Genomic DNA, 15,815 nt, shown 5'->3' on the forward strand with positions numbered 1-15,815 from the left:
TCCTCACACACGCGGTTATTTCTGTGGACTCCCAGAGCAAAAGCACACACCGTCAGCGAGGAGCAGAGCGCGGCTCCCGCGCGGGCTGGGCTGCCACGAGGGCTCCTCCGCACCACAACAGAGCCGCGATGACAGCCGGGCTGCGGGGCACCGCGGCGATGCTGGGAACGGACGGGCGCGACGCGGGGCTGTGCCGCTGTCGGTCCGTCACCCCGCGGCAGCGCCCCGTCCGGAGTCCGCGTCGCAGCGCCGCCCCGAGAGCGGAGCCGCGACGGCGGAGCGGGACCGGCGTCGCCTTCGCTCCCGTTACGCGGCGCTCCGGGCCGGGCCCGGCTGTGCGCAGCCGCGGAGGCTGAGGGCGGTGCGGCCCCGCCCGGCGGAGTCGTTGCTGCTCTCGGCTCCGTGCCCGGCCGCACACGGAGCCCCTTCGCGGCGCGACCCAGCCGGGCGGGTAAGACGGGGAGCGGGCGGGGGGTCCGCCGGGCCGGGGCTCTCCGTGCTGCGGGGAAGAAGGGCAGGAACAGGACGGATCGGTGCGGTTGTACGGGACGGTCGCGGTTAAGCTGTAAGGGAGCGTTGAGCGAATTCTTTCCCTCCAGCTACAAAAAGAGAAACTCCAGAGCATCGACCTGCTCGGGTAAATCTTACACGGTTTGTCCCTTTGCTGCAATGATCCGGGCTGTCCGTGAGACGCAGCCAAAGCCGTGCGGTGAAACGCTCACATCGCAGATCTGCGGCTTTAGAAATCAACAGCTTCCAGAGGATTCACTCAGTTTAGGGCGATTGGCGGCACGAAGCCCTCATCCACCGCTACAGAGTAAAGCAGAAGTTCTAGATCTAACATCTTTTTTTTTTTTCCTGCTGTTAACGAGACACTGAAATATAAGCATTGAAACGCTCCATCTCAGGTTCTTGCTGCCCTTTAGATGGGAGCACTCAGATACCTTTATTTCATGTGAACATGCATAGCCTGGAGAGTGCTGTTCCTATAGTGTTGTGTGTCTTCAACAGCAACAGAAAGATTGGATTGTTTTAAGGAAAACTGCTCATCGGGAGTTCAGTCCTAAGAACAACAATATTAGAGCTTTTTTTTTTTTTTTTTCCCCCAGAAACAATAGACCTCTATTTGCCAGAAACTCAAAATCAGCTGATAGTGGGTTGCAACTTAATAGCTCTACAAAGGGACAGCTGAATGGAGTGCTACCTACTCCCAACCCAAGATAACCAGAGGAAGCCTTTGTACAGCCCTGGGCTGAAAAAAAAAACCAAGCTGCAGTTTAGCTCTCAGATGTGTTTTCTTTCATCACCAGCTTTCCCCAGGAAAATGAATGATAGAATTGTTTTTGCTCATCAGCACGCAAACAAACTGTATGGCTACGCTTGATTTAGTTCTCAGCATTGGAAAGGCAGCACGAAAGGGAAACCATATCTAGCACAAGGAGCTAGTATATTGCTTTATCATTCTTTTCTTGGTTTTGTCAGCAGCTCCCGCCTGGGAAACTGGCTCAAGGAGTTACTATGAAGTGTCCTGGACCTCCACAGAGCTCGAGGCTTGCCTGCTTCCTGGAAAATGCCTTAGTCAGAGAGGCTAGGATTTGGAAAGTGCCTGTTTTCCAGAACCTTACCCTGAAGGTATTCTCCCTTGTTCTCTTTGGAAGCACTTAAGACATCTCCCTGCAGACATGCAGTGCTGGTCCTGCCATCTGACCCACCTGAATGCAAAAGTCATCCTACATGGATGAATCTTAAGGAATGGAGGGGAGGAGGGTCTGTATTTGTTTCATTTGACACCGTATTAATATCCCACATCAAATGAGTTTACAGTTGCTTTGTATTTTGCTTTGACTCTGGTAGTTTGGGAAAGTCTGATGGAGCAGGCAAGAGCTGGGCAACACAGATGAGTGCTTTAAACTGCTCCAACAATTTGCCCTTTCCCTCTCTTTGTAGACACGGCCAACAGCAGTATCTTTATTTCAAGCCTAGAGACATCTGAAATGTTAATTAGAGCACTTAGAATAATTGGAGTTTTTCTTTGGAGATATGTTAAGAAAATCATCAACGTGCTAAGTGTACTTTTTTTTCTAACTTCTTCCCCTCAGGGTACAGATATCTCTCCCTCGTGTTATGAGAAAACAATACTCTGGATTGCAGAAATAAGCTCTCAGTTCCAGTTTCACTCTGAAACTTTTGCTTTATCTATCAGCATCCTTAACCGGTTGTTAGCATCAGTAAAGGTAAAGAATCTCTTTCAGCTTTTTATCTGTTTGTGTTACTGATTGCAGATGTATAACCTGACTACATCCTCTTTGCACAAAGCAAGTACTGTATTTGGCAGCAGATCTAGGGAGAAGCCAGGGTCCTTTCTGGGGAATGCATACCTACTGTAACCATCAGAAAGATCAAGACAACAGAAAGGTGATACAAGAGGTGTAAGGACAGAGGGACTAATGCAATAGGAAAATGTTATAAAAGAAGGACCACTCACCTGTTTCTGAAGATTGAGGATCACAAGGGAAACTCCACAAAGGAGGGATCTCCAGAAAGAGATCCTTCCCTAGTGGCAGTCAGCCCTTAAATGAGGTCTAAGAGAGGTGCAGCCAGCCTCCACCCCTTCCTATCACACAGCTGAATTGCCTCCACCTGTGCTCCCAGGGCTGACCTGGTCCTTTCCCAGGTGCTCAATCAGTGGTGCAGGCAGTGACTCAACAGTTCCCATACGCCTATGAACTTGAGTGTTTGCTGAGGTTTTACTGATTCACAGTCCACAGTAGGAGTCTGTGTGACTTTGGAGTCCAAAAGCTATGATAAGCATAAAGAGTTCATCATCATCTGGTTGCCTCTGCTAAACAGAAGACATTTGCATTATCACATTAAATATCATAGTCTTGAAACCATTGCTTCTAACAAAACTGTGAGGCCAACTTCTGACATTGAAGCAACAATAAAGTTACGAGCCTTGCAACTCTTAATTCTGCTTGGCAAAAGCATAGTAATATCTCAGTTAAGAAGAGGAAGAACACCACACTGTAGATAGTGTGACATCGTGTGGTCTGAGACTGTGAGATACGTGAATAACAATAAGACCAAGCAGAAGACTTGTTTCACTTTAGATTTCCTTGCCGTTTCTGGCTTCAAGTGAATCTTGCTGCAGCTAAACTAATTCCAAAGCAGCTGCAACTTAAATGAAAATTTGAAACTTGTGCACATGCAGTAGAATGGCAGTTATTTCCCCCAAGGTGTTATCTTTGTTACTCAGTGCTGTCTTCTCCCTTCAGGCTCAATTAAAGTATCTTCAGTGCATAGCGATTTCCTGCCTTGTCCTTGCGGCAAAAACCAACGAAGAAGATGAGGTCTGTACACTTGTCATTTTAAATACACTAAATTCACCTTTTCTTTTCAAGTTGTTTGCATTTCCAGGTCTTTCATCAACTTGGGCATAATGAGGAAGTGTAAATTTGTTTACCCTCCATAGGCCCGAAGGGGTGGCAATAACATTTTCAGTCCTGTTTCTTCAGCATGAGTAAGAGTTGGTCCTTCATCCTTAAAGGTTGCTGTAAAGTAATGAGTGTATTCCCCTCCTGCACTTAAACCTCTCCTCAGCAGAATCCACAGCTCACAGTAAAGTTTGATCTAGTGACAGCCAAGACACGCATGCACAGCTTTGTGTGCACGACATCAGAGTGCTGTAATTCTGTTGTGATGGGTCCTGGGAGGAAAGGGTAGGCAAGACAGAGCAGAGATTCTTTAGGGGAAATTTCAGATAGATGAGTTTGCTTGAATTCGAAACCAGTTACTGAACTGAGTGAGGAAATGACTCAGTCTGCACCTCAAGGTGAACACGTAAAATCAGCAAGTACCCATGTAAGTATGAGATTACAAGGGCTAATTATCCAGTGCATGTAGCTGACATCCGTCATGGCACAGACTTCTCCAAACATTTACAGACATGAGCCAAATAGACCCTGAAAAGCATTTCGGATTCTGTTTCTCCTCTTTCCTTCATTCTCTTTTGAAAAGGAACAGGAAACTTCGGAGTTGCAGTCAGGCATGCCTTTTTTTTAATGAACTGCTCCTGTCGTGAAATGCTCCTCATGGGCCTTCTTATGGTGTATCACGCTGAGCTTATTCTTCTGTTCCCTTCAGCTAAAAAGGAGAAGCTGAGTCGACCACAGGAAACGAGACAACCACGAAAGTCTCTGTAAAACTGGAAACCTTCTCCTTGCTCGTCAGGGGAGCACAGCTAATGAGACTGGTAGCAGGGAGCATGCCTCGCAGTGCAGCATTCAGGTGGCTCACAGCATCGCTCCTGCTGTAGGGCTGGGTTCACTGCCAGCTGCCCTGTGAGGAGTACAGCCTGCCTGTGTTCAGAATGGGAATTTCCTAAGCAAGTGTTCTCCTGAACGAGCATCCTGCTTTGTGCTTTGGGCTGAGTACAAAGTTTTTGGATCACAGTACAGAGAAACGCACACGGCACTGTGTAAGAAGTTGGCTTCTTTATTATTTTTTAATTCCTTTAATTTTTTTTTAACAGGTAATACCATCGGTGAAGACGCTTGCAGTGCAGAGTGGCTGTAAACGCTCTCCAGCTGAGATCTTGAGAATGGAAAGAATTATACTAGATAAGCTTCACTGGGATCTTTACACAGCAACACCAATGGATTTCTTAAACATTGTAAGCACTATGTTCTGCAATCCTGTTTTGTTTAAAGAAACAACTTCTTATCAAATAAGACTAGAAAACACAGATGTGCACACATCCACACATCCTTCCCAAGATGCTTTGTAAACTACCAGCTCTTAGCTATCTGCAAGTCTTTTGAAGAATGTTATGGTGATTATGCATTTTTTCATTTACTGCTATTTAAAACCTTTCATTTTGCTCAAAAAAATTTACTCCCATCTGTAAAGGACAACTAAAATGGACATTAAAAAGATTCTCATAATGCACAACTATACGCCATTTTAATTTTTTTAAATACACACTGCAAAAATATTTCTAACTATTTCCATTCTATTAATACTGTACATAGAAAGCTATCAGTTTTGCTACATTTCATATACAGGTTTTTTAAACCACTTTCCTTTTCATCCCACTTCACCCTGGTTTTATACAATTAGACCCCAATCTGGCACTTAGTTCACATTGCAGTTACTAAATACTCAATAGAAATGATTAAACTTTGTCTTCAAGAAACGATCATGTGCTAGTAAGGCAAAAATCATATGATACAAACATCCTGGAACCCTTTCATAAGGTTATGTGCAAATATTAAGCCATCTTAGGCTGCTGATTGTAAAAACTGCCTTTCTTCTTGTTTCCTCGGTAAATTCCGAGTACAGTCATTATTACTGGTTTTACTCTCTTCATATGTGCTGGTCTGAACTGAATCTCCTAGATAGCCATCTGGATAAAGTAGAAACCCCAGAAATTATTAGGAAACACAGACCTTTACATTCATTATAAGCTCAAAAAACAGTTCGGTGGCTGGCAAGTACAAACACAAAAAAAAAGAAGGGCAGGGACAGGGGGACACCCTCTAGGCCTCCTGATATGAGATGAAATTAAGTCTGTACGTCTGGTTGATAACATATGAAAACATATAAAGTTCACTGACCTCTGCTTTTTTTTTTTTTTTTTCCTAAGATATATATATATTTTTTTTTCTTCTCTCCAGTTCCATGCCATGGTGATGTCCAACTGGCCCCATCTACTAAACGTGCTGCCTCAGACGAATCCTTCTCGCCACGTTGCATTCTTGACCAAGCAGCTACAGCACTGTATGGCTTGCCACCAACTAGTGCAGTTTAAGGGCTCCACATTGGCTTTGGTGATCATCACCTTAGAGCTGGAGAGGCAGACTCCTGATTGGTTTCCTGTTATTACTGATCTGCTAAAAAAAGCACAGGTAGGAGTCAAAATGGCCTTTGGTCACAATCTCTTGAGGCCAATTAATAAAGTGCTCGTGTATTTGCAACCCACGTTGCACTTTAGCAGATTTTGAGAAGCCTGTGTCCATGTTCTACCTTTGTTAGTGCTAACTTTGGCTAACTTTTTAGAGGCTTCCAAAAGAGCTTGGCCATACATAGCTCAGCTCCCTGCCTCCTGACTGAAGACTGAGGACTTCTAAGAGCAGTTACTTTAAGCATAATCAATGTCACTTTTAACGATACACACAAGAAGCAAGCTCTGCTTTATTAAAGCTTTTTCCCAGTTTCATAAAACACTTTTCTTTTAAGAAAGTACACTTAGAAGGCAAATGACCCAGGCTGGCAGCTTACCATCAACTCATCAGCTTGACTTTATTTGACATAACCTAGCTATCTGCTGTCCCTTTTGGCTGTTGTAGCCTCCTAAAAAGAGAGGGAGTGCTTGCCTTACCTTTTGTGTAGTAGTTTAGGAGCTCCTGACTAAATGTTTTGCATCAGGGTCAATGTACGTATTGCTGTTATGCATCAGCTGATGTATCCTGTCCCTAAGATCCCCCTAATTACACAGAAGTCGGAGGAGAGAATTTACAAAAAAAAATAATCTTTACTTTCTTTACAGGTTACTAGCACTGAATTCACACACTGCAAAGAGCTTGTGGATCAAGAGCTACTGCACTTGCAGCCATCCAACGCCATTTATATTTTTTGTCCCATCAGTCAAGCCATCCAGGGTGATATTGAGGCCAAGTTTCCCTACTATTACCCCTCTGAATTGAAGAATTCTCATCAAGTGAGGCTGCAGGTCGCTGTAAGGCAGCCAGTTTCAGCAGCTGTCATGTCTGCTACAGCCCAAATTCCTGATGGCACCATGGAGACAGATGAATACTACGACGGATTCAGATACCTGTACAGTGAGGACAGGGGAGGAGATGGTGGGAGGGGGCACATGGCTGGCTTGTGCCCTCAGCTGAGGTCTGGAGGATGCAGCTCCCCATGTCCTCCCCTACAGCCACCTGGAAGGGAATAGTGGAGATCACCCTGCCTTGGAAGCAGTATTTCAGTACTGGTAGGTCCCAGCAAACAGGACAGTGAACACAACAGAGCAAGAGTGCTGCTGTGTTTTTCAGAGGACAATGACAAAATGATGTTGTTCTCCTATGCTTTATCTTTTCTAAGTAGTGTGCTCCACTTTTAACACCATGTAAATACAGAAAGCTGGGGAGAGGAAGGACTCGGTCACAATCCTACAACTCAGGGATCAGTGTGGCAGAAGGCTAAGAGCTGTGCCACAGAGCACCAAATGTCTCAGCTTATGAGTCCTCAGATGGGAGGATTTATTTGATTTAATAGTGAAAAGGCCATCAGCCAAACCATCTAGTTTTTGTTAAGGTCCTACCGTGGATCTGATTTTTGGGCTCCATTCTGGGTGAGCCACTAAAGACTCATTCCAGGTTCCTACAAGCTGTGCGATATTGCTTATCTGCAGTCAGCACTGCAGACCTCACTGACCAGTTTGGGCCATTCAGGGTGCTATTTCTTCTGCCTTAACAGACTAGACAATGCAAAATGCCTTCAACTATTTTCTCACCACTATGATAATAGTTTTTATTAGCTGTTAATCTCCAAGGCAAAGCAGTTTTACAAACTACATAGGCCAGTTTAAGCCTCTGTTGCACTTTTAAAACCAGCCTTTGGCATTCTTTGAAAATATGTGATAATTTTTTTTTCTTTTGCTATTTGTTTTAAACAGTAGGGCCAGCATTTTCATGTGATTGTTGTACTAGTTTGAAAGTGCAATCCAGAGCATACTGTATGAATAGCAATACCATACCTGCAAGTCCTGCCACAGAACAGGGAAGGTCTTCAGATAGAGCATCACAGCTAAATGCTGGGCAGGTCTCTTAGTTAACGATACAGGATAAATAAATAGGAACAGGGATAAGATAGGAGCAAGGAAATCCTCATGCTGCTTTACAGATGCACTCTTCAGTGCAGGAAGAAAGTTAATCTTTCCTTTGCTCCTCATCTTACCTTGTAGAAGAGGGATTCCTGAACCACGAGCATTGCAGGAGTGATGTCCTGAGCAGCTCTGTTAACAGATAAAGCTTTCCAAAGTTTTACATTTAAATTCTGACAGAGCTAGCACTCGGAAATGAATAAACTTTGTATGTGTGCAGGGCAAAAGTCAAGTTTTCCTTTGAAACTGCAAAAAAAGCAGAGCAGAAATGTTCTAGAAATAAATACTTAGTATTGGAGAGTGCAACTGATGTGTGAGCAGATGGCACTCCAGTCAGTGCTGAAAGCAAAGGAAGTCCATGAGGCAAATTGCAGGTCCTGCTGATGGGGTGCTAAGCTGCAGGGGGCTGTGCAGCTCGCAGGCAGGCTCAGCTCACCCCTGTAGCCCAGACAAGTATACTAAGGTGTCCCAGGAGCAGAGGCACTCTTACGATACGTTATTTATTAAACCTACCTATGGACCACAGGGAAGGTTTTCTGTTTGTGGCAGGGCTCTTCCCCCCGGCACTGTGCCACCTTCCTTTTGTATCACAAGCTGTGACTGAAATGCCTGACTTTGGAAGGAGGCAAGTTGTCTTTTGTAGTTATTTCCAATAAAATACAGTTTCAATCTCATGTTCTCCGTGTGCTCCATCATGAGCCCAGCTAAAGCTGATGCCCACAAAGGTCTCCACAAGAAGTGGGGCTGCGTGCCTCGTTCTGTTTTTCCTCCTATTTCTTTTTCTGCCCTATCTCATGAATCTTCACCAGCTGCATTAACCAGTGGAAATGTTAGCAGAATTCTGCACGCAGTGATTTCCATGCTGTGCCAACCACAGCAGCTCCTACATAATGTTTCGCCTCCCCAGCGTTGAGCCTCTATCTGTAGATTCTCACCTGTAAGGTGAATGACATTACAAAACACCAACAAACTTGTTTTTCAAAACCTCTGCAATCAGTGATGAACAGCATTCAAAAGGAAATGGTAATGGGGCTAAATCGGAAAGATGAAGGCAGAGCTGAGCAGCCCAGCAGAGTCCCATGTTCCCAGCAGGGATGCAGGATGCCACACTGGAATGGGAACAGTAAAGCTGGAGTCTGCCTGCTCAGATCCTTTCTGCACTCCTCTGCCAGCGCTGAGTTACAACAAGGGGACTTACGCTCATGGTTTGGCCTCAACAGGTTGAAAGCATTGCTTGGTAACTCCCTTACCTTTGTGTTGCTGACGTTGCTCAGAACTGAACTTCCTGCCTTGAAGAAACCACAAACCTCAGGAACAAGCTGCCGTTGCAACAGGATCATTCTTGCTACAGAAAGATAGTACGTACCCTTCTTTATGGGAGAGCCAAGTCCAAGGCTGTGAGCACCTCCCCACGGTCTCTCTGCACAAGTTACTGGTAAGAAGACCAACACAGCATGCATCCAGACAGTAAGAGCTTGTGGCCTTCCTAACCTGTTTCAACAAACAGGAGCTTGGACAGTGCACTGCTAAGAGCAGGTTAGCATCCCAGGTGAGGAACAATTCAGGAACAGATATCTGTTGTTGTTGCCTTAATTCAGGCCAGATTTCCAAATGCCTGACGACGTTAACGATACCTTGCAAAGCTGCAACTGCACCTGAAAGCACCTGCAGCAAGAACCCAAGGAACTGTTTGTTCCTACAAGAAGTTTCCTAATGGATACCAGTGCTGCCCGTGGCTGCTCAGATTCAGAATCAGAACCAAAACATAAGTATGAACCAAACATTAAATCAGAAACAATTGAAGCAATTCAGAGTCATCCCCAGCCGCTGCCACATCTCTCCTTCATAAAACACCATGGAAGAAGCCACGTCACAGCTGGAGCGAGCCGTGCCAGAACAGCTGCACTGAGGAATAAAGCTGCCTTACTTCAGAGCAGCAGCACCAGGTGCCTCAGATGAAAACCTGACTTGTTATCACTACTTACGGTGGGTGGGTAACAGTCTAAGTGTTCATTTATTACAGTTGCTCAAATGAAAACAACTCTTATGGTGGCAGAATGGATCAAGATAAAGGAAAACAGTGGACAGATTGCCTCTGCAGCATCTGTGTGTAGGGTGTGTTTTCTGCTGATTAGCTCTACCATTTTAAATTCAGTTTAAACAGTACTTACGGTTTGATTCCTTAAGAATGCAGAAAAGTACACTTAAATCAAGCGATGCTTTAAGTCCTGGCAGGTCTCTGCAACTCCCCCTCCTTATGCAACATTAATCCCATTTGTGACCAAGCCACGGTCACTGCCATCAGATCAGAGCATTCCACTGCACAGCTCAGCCCGGTGGCCACAGACTGCTCCAGCTTTCCTCCTGCCCAGCGCAGGGCACGGACCCGATGCTGGATGCAGCCAGCAGGAAAGCACTCCTAGCTCTGGATCTGCAGCCTCTGCAAGGGCATCTGGAGGTGAACTGCCACGCACTGGGTGTGCTGAGGGCAGGAGCTCAGTCCTGCCCACGACAGCCAGCACCTGTACACCAGAGCCTGTCCCAGCAAACGCAGGTGGTGATGAAGCCAGCTCAGGGGAAGTCCTGCTGGGCTCCCGTCACACCAGAGGCAGAGCCACCAGCCCTTGGGTGGCATTGCCCAGTGTGCGGTGGTGGTGATGGCTGGGAGTCTTCTGGCCTACAGAGGACCAGGTCATGGCCAGTCCTACAGCCCAGCCAGGCACGAGGTGGCTGGAGAAGGGGCAGCGGTGAGAGCTGAACACGTGGACGTAGCACTGTGCTCCTCCAGTGAATGTAAGCAGTGTACAAAACGTGTTTAACAGATGTTTGTTAAACAAGTCAGTTCTGTTTTTATTAAACCCAACCTCAGTACAAGCAGGTCAGTCCTGAGATTCATTTACAGGTTTGTTTAAAATGAAGATGAACTGGGGCCACCTTGGTCCTGCGTGACGCCAGACCGGGGCAGGAGCGCTGTGCTTTTTTATTTGTTTCAACAAGTGTTTGTGTAAAAAAGGAACTCAGTGCATCATAAACACAGAAGTTGCAGCCAGCCCGGGCTCCAGCTTTGAACTGCTTCCCCTTCGTTAGGAGGTCACATTGAGCTGCCCTGTAAGATGGCTCTGTGCTCACCCAGCACCCCCAGCCCGAGGGCAGGAGCAGAGCTGGGCAGGTGCCTGCAGTACGGGGTGCTGGGAAGGGCTGACACTGAGACATGAGGGGCAAAGCCCCGCTAACACTGAAACTGGGGGTCAGGGATTTGGGTTATAACGCCTGTAAGTCTGCAGAACAAAGCTACCGAAAAGTTACTGCTTATTGCTAAGAAATGTTAGACTCCAGCAATAGTGTTAAGGTCAGTCAGAGGCTCTGGAGTGACATCCCAAGCCAGACAAGGAGAGGAACAAACCAAATCCCACTGCAGCAGCAGCAGCTCAAGCAGCACGCTGAGCACTTCTCCACCAACCCAACTTTGTTCCTCTCCCCTGGGAAGTTCTGTCACAGTGTTAAATGCTACAGCTGGGCCCTCACCCAGAGATTAGAGTTTGGTTTCAGTGTAAGCCATGCATCAGCCATAATTAGCAGGTTATCTTTTGGCAAATACCTTGGATTTCAACTTTATCAAGAGACCTGATCAAGCAAACTTTTCCCAATCAATCAGTGTATCTTAGTCCTTGCTACACAATCTCTTCTGTGCAATATATTGCAAGCTTAAAGGTGAAAGCACCAATTAATTTCTTCTGCATGAGATGTTTTGGCCTTAATAAATCTTCTAATTAACATATCTTCCTGTTGTTATGGAGTATGCGCTGGGAAGACTAAAAAAGCTACAGAAAGAACAAAAGAGAATCATATTTAAGCGTCAGATCATCGCATTAAGTACAGACAGGTTGAAGTACAAATCTGATGCACGCTGTTGGACAAACCTCCATCAGCAGCACCACCTGAGCAGCACTGCATCAGCCAAGCTGTACGGTTGAGGTTGGCCTTCAGTGCAGCACTGGCCTCAGCCCAGCAGCAAATAAAACCAAGAGAGGCTGACCCGAGCTCCTCAGGCAGCAACGTCCCACAGAGCTGACACCAAATGGGGCTGTGAGTAGAGCTCCATCAGCCACCATCCCCCAAAAGAGAACCCCAGGCTGAAGCTGCGCACTTTTCCTGGCCATAGAAGAGGATGATGATGTGTTCCTCTAGAAAAGGCCCATCCCGCTCCTATTCTGTTAAGGGGAGATACCATCCAGACACCACCTGTGTGCTGTCTTTTGATCAACTCCTCGGCATCATTACATCCCCGAAACCACTGGTAGGTACACAAATCCCACAGAGAGAACTTAAGACAGCTTTGGCTCAAGGAGGGACTGCATTTGGATCGACGCCTCAGGACTTCCCCTTGGATCGTGGATGATGCAGAAGTTGGCTCAGCATATTTCTGAGTGTTCCCAATGTCCAGAAGACCTGAGATCTGGGAACACCTTCCATGCTTACACATTGCCATTTCACAGAGATCCACCCGCACTGCTCAATAAACGACACCACAAAAAACTCAAAATACATGTGAGATTTAATAAAAGAAAAGAAAAAAAAAATTACAAAGTGAGCGGAAAGAACTGAAAGTCAAAAAAAAAAAAAAAGAAAGGCAAAAATCACCCAACACATTTGGAATGGCAAAGCAAATGGCTGCAGTGCTCGGAGTGCACCGAGTCTCCTCCCTGCTCCCAGCAGGCAAACATGGAGCCTGCAGAGCTCACAGCCCTACAGGCACCTCTTAGCTTAGGAAGCACACAATGCGGATGGTGGTCAACGTTTAAACAATAACAGTTTTTTCCCCATTAATGCCAACGTGGTGCAGACAAACGTATGAGATGGCTGAAAGAAGCGTGACTGAATGGTTCCAGTCCTGGAGGGCGGTGCTGCCACGTGCTCTGCTTGCAGGAGGGGAAGCTTTGGGCTGCACTGAGATCAGCATCGCAACGCATTCACAACTCGTTAAACAAAAATAAGATGCAGAACTGCTCTATATGCCACGTGTTTAAATCCTGTCTCAGCCAAAAAGCGAAAACCACTACCTCGAGTGCAAGAGAGCAAAAAATGAGCTCTGCTGCGAGACTCTGATGGCGACTGCCCCAAAGAGCAGATGGACCTGAGGTCAACAGGCAGCTGCGAGGAAAGGGACGTCTGTCACAGTAATGTCAGTGAATACAGAATCATCATCCATATATCATTATGTACATTCTGAATGTCTTCTCCAGGGAAAGCTGGGATTTCTCCGCAATGCCATGGGTCAGCAGGCTCCTACGCTTCTATTGCTATCGTCGTTTCCCTAACTATCTCTTATCCTGGGGAAAAAGATAGATTTCTGCTGAGCCAGGGCAGAAAGAAATTATTTGCATAGATCTTATTGGCTGCAGCACAAGATCAGGAAAAAAATATTGAGTGGAAAAGCCATAGGAAGGTTTGCAGTGTGGTCAGAGCTCTGTTCCAGCCCTCGGGAGCATCGGTCTGAGAAGCAGAACAGCGCCAGCACAGCCCTGCTCACACAGGCAATTAGCACACCAGAGCTTCTCTCATCAGCAATAATCAAAATTGTGCCCCTGATTTGCTGCATGAGCAAATTGAGTCAATGGTGAGCTGGAGCTGTTCTCCTGTATGTAACCATCAGCTGTGTTCTTTGTATGTTCCCTTAATTAAAACCACATCAGCTCTCTTAGAACGATGGCTACTCTACAAAACACATCTCAGCAGCACAGCCCAGCAGCCCCATGCTCAGCCATCAGCTGATGCAGCCTGCGTGCATCTCTGCACGTGGTCCATTCCAGAGGGCACTGTGAGAGGTTCTTTCACACCAAGTCACACAAACAGGACTGGCAGTGCACCCACAGAGAGGGACAACGTCCGTACGAAAACAGTTTCACACCTGAGCACGTATTTAGGACAAATGAAAGAGCTGCTTCAATGGGATGTGCCTCATCCAGCATCGTGCCCTTCAGACAGACCTGCACCTCCGAGCCAAAGCTCAGCATAAGGATGGGGCTTTAAGGAAAAATGAGAGAAATCCTTGAACATTAATGCCTAAATAGAAATGCACACACTCCCACCGAATACTCAGCCACAGCCAGTGTTTGCTGGAACTCCAAGGACACTGTGCAGGGCTGACATTTAATAGCTGTCCCATCTGCTGTCTGATGGAATTGGGTCCGACCCTTTTTCCATGAGAACACTGCTGTGTGCCTCTGTGCAGCTGTGTTCTGCCTATCACAAAGCAATGAGATGGAGCAGAGTGGCATAAATGCAGCACAGCTCACGGTCAGGGACCTCCTCAGCACGTGTGTGCTTATGGCTATTTCCTTGATAACAGCCACAAAGGAAAGATGACTGCTTCAAGAGTTTTTCCAGGGCAGTGAATTGTGCTGCTAAGTGAGAAGTGACACAGCTCCTGTAGCTCCACAGGACACAACACACACGGATGGCAAACCCTTCTATATAGAAATTCTAACTTCAGCGGTAAAGAAAATTCAAAACGTTGTCCCATGAGTTTTATTAACCACTCTCTCTTTCTATATATATATATATATATGTATATATGTATATATATTATAAATGATGAAGAATATGTTTATAGAGAAATTCAGGATTAAAATATATAATTAGGAGAACAGGGGTGACTCGGACCAAGATTCCCAGGGCAGAGGTTCTGAGCTCTGGGCTTTGCCCCTGTTCTAAACTTATTCAAATCCAGGATTTTGTTAGAAAAATAAACGTTTCGGCATCCTTCACCCCACTCCTCACATCTGAGCACCTTCAGAGGGAGAGAAACAGTGGAGCAATGGCTTGAACAGTCCCCATAACCAGTGACAATCAAACGAAATCTAGGGAGTAAGCATTCAGCTGCTGGGGAAGGGGAGCTCAGGCCAACTGCTGCGGACACCTGACACAGAGCTGCTGGGCTTAGGACAGGACGTCTCACTTTGGGGATGAGTTGATGTTGTTTAGAAGCATTTACACAGTAAGGTTACGTCCTCAAACACAGCACAGATCACAGCAAGTCGTGACACAGCAACCACTGGAGATGCTCGTGGTCTCTTTCGCTTTGGTCCACGCACACAATGTTATGAGAAGGGTCACAGGGTGGGAAACTCAAGCAACTTAAACACATGAAAGCACCAAGTCCACTCTTGGCCTGAAAGTCTGTGTGTGATTAACTGAAAGAAACAAAACATAAAAACAAAAAAATACGCATGAATTAAAATTAGGAAAATTAAGCAAAAGCAAAATGTAGCGAAATGATTAACAAAGGAAAAGAAAAAAAGAGAGGGAAGGCCAAGCAGTGCTCTGGCATCACACCAAGGCTGCCACGAACAACACACCACAAAGCACCATCTGTTCAGCTGTGTGCACAGAGGGATCTCAGCACAAACACGTTTGTTTCCTCTCCCCACCTGCAGTTCTGCTATCTCCATTTCTCACTTATTAATGCTACTCAAGCCCTGTGTTAAAGCACCAGAGGGGGCAAGAGGCTCAACCACCTTTCCTAAAAAAATAAATCAATCAAACCATAAAAGGGGAAAAAAAAAAAAAAAAAAGCCCTGAAAATGCCTCTTCCTACCCTGGAGCCCACAATCCCAGTCCCAGCAGCACCACCTGTAGCACTGGGATGTGCCTCTGCTCACAGATGAGCAACACGCCGGTAAGGAAACCAGCAAGCAATGAGTGCTGCTCACCAAGGAGTGCATGGACCCCATCACAGTGTGTGAGCTCCTGTGGTTCACATCAACCCAACTCCTGGGCTGGGGCTGCACTCCCTGAGCTGCTGCTTCCCGGCATGAGGCCATCTCTGCCAGATGGAGGGGGGTCTGGGAAGGGGGGCAGCAGCAAGGCAAGGCACTGGGGAGGAGCCTGGTCCTCAATTATTAGTTAACAATTAGGGCAGCAAGGCCAG

The 15,815-nt window shown here is 46.3% G+C and overlaps 2 protein-coding genes and 1 long non-coding RNA gene across 7 annotated transcripts in view; 1 reads left to right on the forward strand and 2 right to left on the reverse strand.

Annotated features, from left to right (window-relative positions):
* Positions 1-314: 314 nt before the first annotated feature.
* On the forward strand, positions 315-7,472 carry CCNI2 (cyclin I family member 2). Of its 4 annotated transcripts, none has more exons than XM_031598467.2 (7): positions 315-451; positions 1,486-1,632; positions 2,100-2,234; positions 3,276-3,350; positions 4,532-4,672; positions 5,676-5,906; positions 6,548-7,472. In XM_031598467.2, the coding sequence occupies exons 2-7, from the start codon at positions 1,519-1,521 to the stop codon at positions 6,953-6,955; spliced, it is 1,104 nt and encodes a 367-aa protein (XP_031454327.2). In that variant the 5' UTR covers positions 315-451; positions 1,486-1,518; the 3' UTR covers positions 6,956-7,472. The 4 variants fall into 4 exon arrangements, with proteins under 4 accessions (XP_031454327.2, XP_031454328.2, XP_090007241.1 ...); XM_031598468.2 differs by having other exon boundaries at positions 344-451; positions 1,483-1,632; XM_090151115.1 differs by lacking the exon at positions 315-451 and adding an exon at positions 738-817 and having other exon boundaries at positions 1,483-1,632.
* Positions 475-3,263, reverse strand: LOC149915940 (uncharacterized). The gene is made up of 3 exons (XR_016471440.1): positions 2,486-3,263; positions 649-810; positions 475-563 (listed from the first exon to the last, which is right to left on the reverse strand). It is a non-coding gene; the product is annotated as an uncharacterized LOC149915940 (long non-coding RNA).
* A 4,093-nt stretch (positions 7,473-11,565) lies between the features above and the next one.
* The window catches only part of SEPTIN8 (septin 8), a 32,005-nt gene continuing 27,755 nt past the window's right edge, over positions 11,566-15,815 (reverse strand). The window contains exon 10 of one of the 2 annotated variants that reach the window (XM_090151113.1): positions 11,566-11,706. In XM_090151113.1, coding sequence (XP_090007239.1) covers positions 11,652-11,706 — 55 coding nt within the window. In that variant the 3' untranslated portion in view covers positions 11,566-11,651. Of the gene's footprint in view, positions 11,707-12,422; positions 15,079-15,815 lie in introns of those variants that run through there. The other variant, XM_031598470.2, reaches the window with a different exon arrangement.

The sequence above is a fragment of the Phasianus colchicus genome, chromosome 15 (assembly GCF_987193195.1).
Source record: "Phasianus colchicus chromosome 15, bPhaCol1.hap1.1, whole genome shotgun sequence".
Taxonomy (NCBI): Eukaryota; Metazoa; Chordata; class Aves; order Galliformes; family Phasianidae; genus Phasianus; species Phasianus colchicus.